This window comes from Electrona antarctica (genome assembly GCF_951216825.1).
Source record: "Electrona antarctica genome assembly, chromosome: 5".
NCBI lineage: Eukaryota > Metazoa > Chordata > Actinopteri > Myctophiformes > Myctophidae > Electrona > Electrona antarctica.
In genome coordinates, this window is record NC_136810.1 from 15614548 (window position 1) to 15621430 (window position 6883).

The 6883-nt window shown below is 47.0% G+C and overlaps 1 protein-coding gene across 1 annotated transcript; it reads left to right on the top strand.

The window, feature by feature from the left end:
- Positions 1 to 4232: 4232 nt before the first annotated feature.
- LOC306923313 (heat shock protein HSP 90-beta-like) lies at positions 4233 to 6401 on the top strand (the record flags this gene model as incomplete). The annotated part of the gene is made up of 1 exon (XM_079501363.1): positions 4233 to 6401. One exon carries the CDS (start codon positions 4233 to 4235, stop codon positions 6399 to 6401), a length of 2169 nt encoding a protein of 722 aa, XP_079357489.1.
- Between the last annotated feature and the right edge of the window lie 482 nt (positions 6402 to 6883).

Genomic DNA, 6883 nt, shown 5'->3' on the forward strand with positions numbered 1-6883 from the left:
GCACGTGGCCCAATGCACAAAGTGCTAAACTAAGGTCCAGAGACCATATTCCACAAGTCCAGTGGCCATATCACACAAGTCCACATAGTGCAAGACTAGGATACGACAGGGATGGTGGATGGGTTGGGGGCTGACACTGGAGCGGGGAGAGGAGTGGATGAGGAGTTTAGGTAGATGACAGTGGAGGGGAAGAAGCTGTTCCTAAGTCTGCTGGACTTGGAACCAAGGTTCCTATAACGTCTCCCAGAGGGGTGAGAGGGGTCTTTTATGATGTTATGAGCCTTCCTCAGGCACCGTCTGTCATAGATGGACTTAATGACAGGGAGAGATGTTCCGGTGATGCGTTGGGCAGTTTTCACCACCCTCTGCAGTGCCTTCCGGTCAGAGGCTGTACAGTTTCCGCACCAGAAACTGTACAGTAACAAATATGAGTGACATCTGGAATGACATTGACTTCCGTGACGAATAACACATGCAGTGTAAGGATAAATAGGAATGCGTCGTAAACAAAAAATTGTAATAAAAAATAAAATCATAAAGTGTCCAAATAAAAAATATTATAGGCCTGTAACTCCATTTGTACACTCTCAGAGTTATTGTTTTCCTTGAAATTAAAACATTTTAGAAACACTGGTATTGTAATTGTATAGCAGACGTGAAGTCCACCTACCAGCTCTGACAGTGTGGTTCCGGTTCCGGAAATGGTTCCAAATGTGATGGAACCAATTTCTGGTTCCTCAATATTGGTTCCTCCGTCTCCGTACGTAGCCTGGGGAGGCATACTGTACCATTTCGGGTTTATGATCCCGTCGGGAGCGGATAAGTTACGCCATGTTGTAGTCTAGTTTGTAGCCATCAGTCCAGAACCCCCAAACCGGAATCAGAATTATAATTGTAGTAGCCTTGGCCTATCAGGGTCTGTGCTATGTACTCTCCTGCAAGTTGGGAAATTGGGGTGCGAATCAGGTGCATTGGGAGAACCTGACCAGTATTCCCAGTGTACCCTATAAATGGCTGGGTGTTGGCCGCACTCAGCCCCTCTCTTCCTGGTGATGGTAGTAACACTTTAGATTTAGGTTATCCTTTCGTTTGCATCATTCAACACCCACACTACATTTACCACACATCCACTCACCTACTGATTTCACTGATTAACACACCCCAAATGATGTTGAAGCTTTAAGTTTATATTGTAAATAAATATATTGCTTTGTGCACTTTTAAATGTTGTTTCTTCCTCCTTGTTGTTATGGCCTAAGAGCCAGGTCATAACAGCAAGCACTGACAAAGTTAGGCGCCCCTGCCTCCCGGCCTTGGGGGATTGGTCACCACAGAACCACTGGCAGTGATGTCATTAGTAGCCTACTGTTTCAGCTGAAATGCAGTGGAACCAGTGCCCTTCTTAGTATTGTGTGCAGATAAGTATGTCCAATTCTTAAATCACAGACTGACAGCAGTCAAGATTACGTGAAACTCCATTCATTTGTGGGAATCTATCTATAAAATCTCTTGTCTGTGCTGTATAATTTAAGATGTGTGTTTTGTGAGATTATTGTTATTGAGTGACTGGCTACACTAACCACCAACTGAGTGACTAATACCCGCACCTGGGGTGTGGGTGTGGCCACTAATCAAGAGCCCTATATTGGGGCTGGCGAGGGACAAATCATTGTGTTTGGAGAAGGAGGAAGTGTGTGTTTGGAGGCTCTCCAACTGGCTTTTAATGTTGTCTGAAAACGCATATACCCTTCTTATACCATGTTTGCATATACTTCTGCTCTCACTTTGTTTTTTTGTTTTTCTTTTCTTTTCTTTACATGCTCTTGTTGTTGCTCTGTTTTTTTGTTTACATGCTCTTGTTCAGCACTTTGCAGCACCGTGCAGCTGGGCTTTAACTTTGAGTGCTCGTTTGCACTTTTTGGACACCAAATGTTGGTGTCCAAATCGACGGTAATCGGATGTAGACCGTTCTTCTGGGTGCTTCAAAACGCCACTCCGCAACTTCCGTCTAAATGAATAGTGGGCTGTCGCTCCGGTTCGGCCTATATCCTTTTATTACTCTATGGTGCTGGGGGGGGGGGCTGCCCAGAGAACACCAGAGAAGCAGAAGGCACAGTGTCAGGGAGCGACAGGTTGTCTGATATAGGCGAGTGGTGATCAGATCAGAGAAAGGGGCCCTGTTGAGAAGCTGAGAGAACGAGAGAAGGATAACCTGACTCCGCCAAATGGGAGCAGTATTGATTCAAAAGTTCACAACAAGCCTCCGTCTGGATTCTCTACCGCAGTAGCGATGAACCAAACCAGCCACCGTTCGGACCAATCAGCGGCAGCTACGGCAGGATCTGGCAATCACCTGCCAGGTAGCTTGAAATAAAAGGACCCGCCTTCTTCAGCGATTGGGTTGGAGAGACACCAGATGCAAGTAGTTTGTGAAACGAGAGTGAAGCAAGCTTCTGCAATCTGGCGGAGTCATGTTAAGAGAAGGAGCCAGCAGACCGAACCCTGCCCGAGATGAGTGGCCGACAACGGTGTTGCATCGCCGATCAATGGCATGCAACGGCTGGGCTGGTTAAATACCAAGTAGAGATCCACGCAACACTGCACCTTGACTGGGTCCATTCGTTTTAGTAGGAAGTGTCTGGAGGAAACAGTAAATTGGCCCGTGTTTCCGTTGTTCACAGATCCAAGATCTGTGCCCAAATATGGGGTTCAACCACTCCAACCATTCCGGAAATAAATGTCACATATCTCGCAAGAGGATTTCATTACCACTAAGATCCTCGTAAAATGGTGCTATATGCTCCTATGTAGAAGCCACCCGTCTGCAAGTGTTTGGTCCGATGAATTAACTGTCCGACAGGCATTAGTCTGATACCCTATCAAAACCTAGCTCTGGTCCATAGCTCTAATGCCGTCGCAACGGCAGCGAGAGCAGTAAAGGCCTATTCATAGTCTGGATTTTCGGTGGTTAGGTGATCACCGAACTACAACATGACGTCACGAGCCGCGGTGAAGAGCAAACCACTGCCACCGCTCCAGCCCTTCTCTCTGTTTTTACTCACCACCGCTCAACGTTATTTCAGCTCCGGTGGTCAGCTCACCACCGGAGCGGTGGTCACCTCACCACCGAAAATCCAGACTATGAATAGGCCTTCAGTGACGTCATGTTGTAGTTTTGGGTGAAGCGGTGGTCACCCCATCACCGAAAATCCAGACTATGAATAGGCCTTTAGGCTATGGACCAGAGCTAACCAAAACCCAACACTAAACCTAACCTCACAGGAAGCCACGGGTTAGTTTTAACCTGTCATTGGTTATTTTTAACCTGCCACGGGTTCGTTTTAACCTTTCACAGGTTAGTTTTAACCTGTCACGCATGTTGGGAGCCACTGGTTAGTTTTTACCTGCCACGGGTTAGTTTTAACCTGCCACGCATGTCCGGGAGCCATGTCCACGGGTGAGTTTTAACCGTGGTCACGGGTTATAGTTTCTAACCGGCCACGCATGTTGGGAGTGACGGTGTTGTCGGACCTTTTTTGCGGTTTACAAATATATATATTTTTATAAACAGAATCAAATGTTTTATGGTCATGATCTAAACAGGACCCTGGTTGGCTTGATTCTAGGCTTATGGCTTTTCGGAAGTCTCTTTAAAAAAGAATCACGCCTATGTGAAGTGGGGGGCGCTCCCATCATCGTACATCATCATCATTTGCTCAGACACATAACGTAAATTTTCCAATCAATGTCATTGTCATTCAATGTCTGTTAGCACAGACGATTTGCTCGTCCACATAATGACGTAAATTCTCCAATCACTGTCGATGGATAATGTTTGTTAGCACAAAATAGCCGATTTGCTCAGACACTGACGTAAATTCTCCATTCATATAGGACATAAATCTATAGGAGGGGCTAGCGCCCCTCAAAAAAATAGCTTTCTATCTGTGGAGCCAAAGCTGGTGAAACAAATGGCCCTATGACATTAGTCTTGCCCAAATATGGAATTACAGACAGCTCCTGACCTCCATGTACTGCACTAGCACAACGCCAAATGAAGGACTCACCTGCACAAATTAGCATTGTTAGACAACGGTTTGTGCTGTATGTGATGTCAGATCAGAGCTCAGTCAGACTATATAATGTTGACAATCACCTTAATCTTTCTCAGTCTTTGAGGCTTCGTTGTTAATTAGCTGTTATCTTGTTCAAGGTTAGTCAACAGAATAAAAATGTCTAAAACCATGCACCAAGAGGAAGAGACTGAGACCTTTGCCTTCCAGGCAGAGATCGCTCAGCTTTTGTCCCTGATCATTAATACCTTCTATTCCAACAAGGAGATCTTCCTCAGGGAGCTGATCTCCAATGCCTCTGATGCTTTGGACAAAATCCGCTATGAGGGTCTCTTAGACTCCACCAAGCTGGACAGCTGCAAGGAGCTAAAGATTGACATAATCCCCAACCCGGCTGAGCGCACCCTGACCCTCCGCGACACCGGTATTGGTATGACCAAAGCTGACTTGATCAACAACCTGGGGACGATTGCAAAATCTGGCACCAAGGCCTTCATGGAGGCGCTGCAAGGTGGAGCTGACATCTCCATGATTGGTCAGTTTGGTGTTGGTTTCTACTCAGCTTACCTGGTGTCCGAAAGGGTGACCGTCATCACCAAGCACAATGATGATGAACAGTATACCTGGGAATCTAATGCCGGAGGCTCCTTTACAGTCAAAGTAGACAACGGTGAGCCCCTTGGCCGTGGGACCAAGGTGATCATGCACCTGAAGGAGGACATGTTGGAATACCTAGAGGAGAAGAAGATCAAGGACATAGTCAAGAGGCATTCCCAGTTCATCGGTTACCCCATCAAATTGTTCGTGGAGAAGGAGCGCGACAAGGAGATCAGTGATGACGAGGCCGCTGATGAGAAGGATGAGAAAGAGAAGGAGGATGGTGACGACAAGCCCAAGATCGAAGACGTGGGTGCAGACGATGAGGAGGACTCAAAGGACGACATGGACAAAAAGAAGAAAAAGAAGATCAAGGAAAAGTATATCAGCGAGGAGGAGCTGAACAAGACCAAGCCCATCTGGAACCGGAAGCCTGAGGATATCACCAACGAGGAGTACGGAGAGTTCTACAAGAGTATGACCAATGACTGGGAGGACCACCTGGCTGTCAAGCACTTCTCTGTGGAGGGCCAGCTGGAGTTCCAAGCTCTGCTGTTCATCCCTCAACGTGCACCCTTTGACCAATTCGAGACCAAGAAAAAGAAGAATGTCAAGCTGTATGTCAGGAAGGTCTTCATCATGGACAGCTCTGATGAGCTCATTCCAGAGTACCTGAACTTTATGCGTGGTGTGGTCGATTCCGAAGACCTGCCCCTCAACATTTCCAGAGAGATGCTGCAACAGAACAAGATCCTCAAGGTGATCCGCAAGAACATTGTCAAGAAATGCCTGGACCTCTTTGAGGAGCTGGCTGAGGACAAAGAAAAGTTCAAGAAATTCTATGAAGCCTTCTCCAAGAACCTGAAGCTGGGCATCCATGTCGACAATCAGAATCTTAAGAAACTGTCTGAGCTGCTGCGCTATCACACCTCCCAGTCTGGTGAGGAGATGACCTCCCTTGCGGAGTATGTCTCCCGCATGAAGGAAAACCAGAAGTCCATCTACTACATCACAGGTGAGAGCAAGGAGCAGGTGGCTAACTCTGCATTTGTGGAGCGTGTGCACAAACGTGGCTTCGAAGTGGTGTACATGACAGAGCCCATCGACGAATACTGCCTCCAGCAGCTCAAGGACTTTTCCGGAAAGACCCTTGTCTCTGTCACCAAAGAGGGCCTTGAGCTCCCCGAGGATGAGGAAGAGAAGAAGAAAATGGAGGAGAACAAGAGCAAGTTTGAGAACCTCTGCAAACTCATGAAGGAGATTCTCGACAAGAAAGTAGAGAAGGTGACAGTGTCCAACAGACTGGTGACGTCTCCCTGCTGCATCGTGACCAGCCAGCATGGCTGGACGGCCAACATGGAGCGCATCATGAAGGCCCAGACCCTCAGGGACAACTCCACCATGGGCTACATGGCATCCAAGAAGCACCTGGAGATCAACCCTGACCACCCCATCATGGAGACCCTCAGGCGGAAGGCAGAGGCCGACAAGGACGACAAGTCCGTCAAAGACCTGCTCATCCTGCTGCACGAGACGGCTGTGCTGTCGTCTGGGTTCAGCCTGGACGACACCTACAAGCACTCCAACCGCATCTACAGGATGATCAAGATCGGCCTGGGCATCGACAACGACGACGCCACCGCAGAGGAAGAGGAGGCGGCCACCTCTTCAGCCGTCCCGCCGCTAGAGGGTGACGATGACGACTTCTCTAATATGGAGGAAGTGGATTAAGCACCACACCCTAGGCACCTTTCGCCTCACATTTTTCAACCAGATGTTTCCCTGTAATTCCCAGGGGAATACCTTTAGTGATTGGTGTTTTAAATAAAAAATAAAATAAATAAAAAATATGTAGAAAAAAAAGAAGAAAAAAAAAGATTACAAAATATAAAAAGGAGGGGAAAAGGTTTTACAAATGTAGTCAGACCAGTTCTGTTTGCACTCTTGTCCCGGAGCTGTGCAAGATAGGTCCTTAAGCAGTTGATTTTTGCTGCATACAAAAAAATAACACAATAAATGTGTGAGAGAAATGACACGATATAACAAAATAGGTCAGATTCAAACCCAGGCCAGGAAGAAGGACTATAGCTTTATTGATGCGGTATGCACGTTGAGAAGGTTCTTTTCTTTTTTCACCAGCAGACCTGCTGGGCAAGAAGACGTTTGTCCAGAGACGTTTGTTCTGAATTTCCGAGAAACGCAATGTGCCTTTT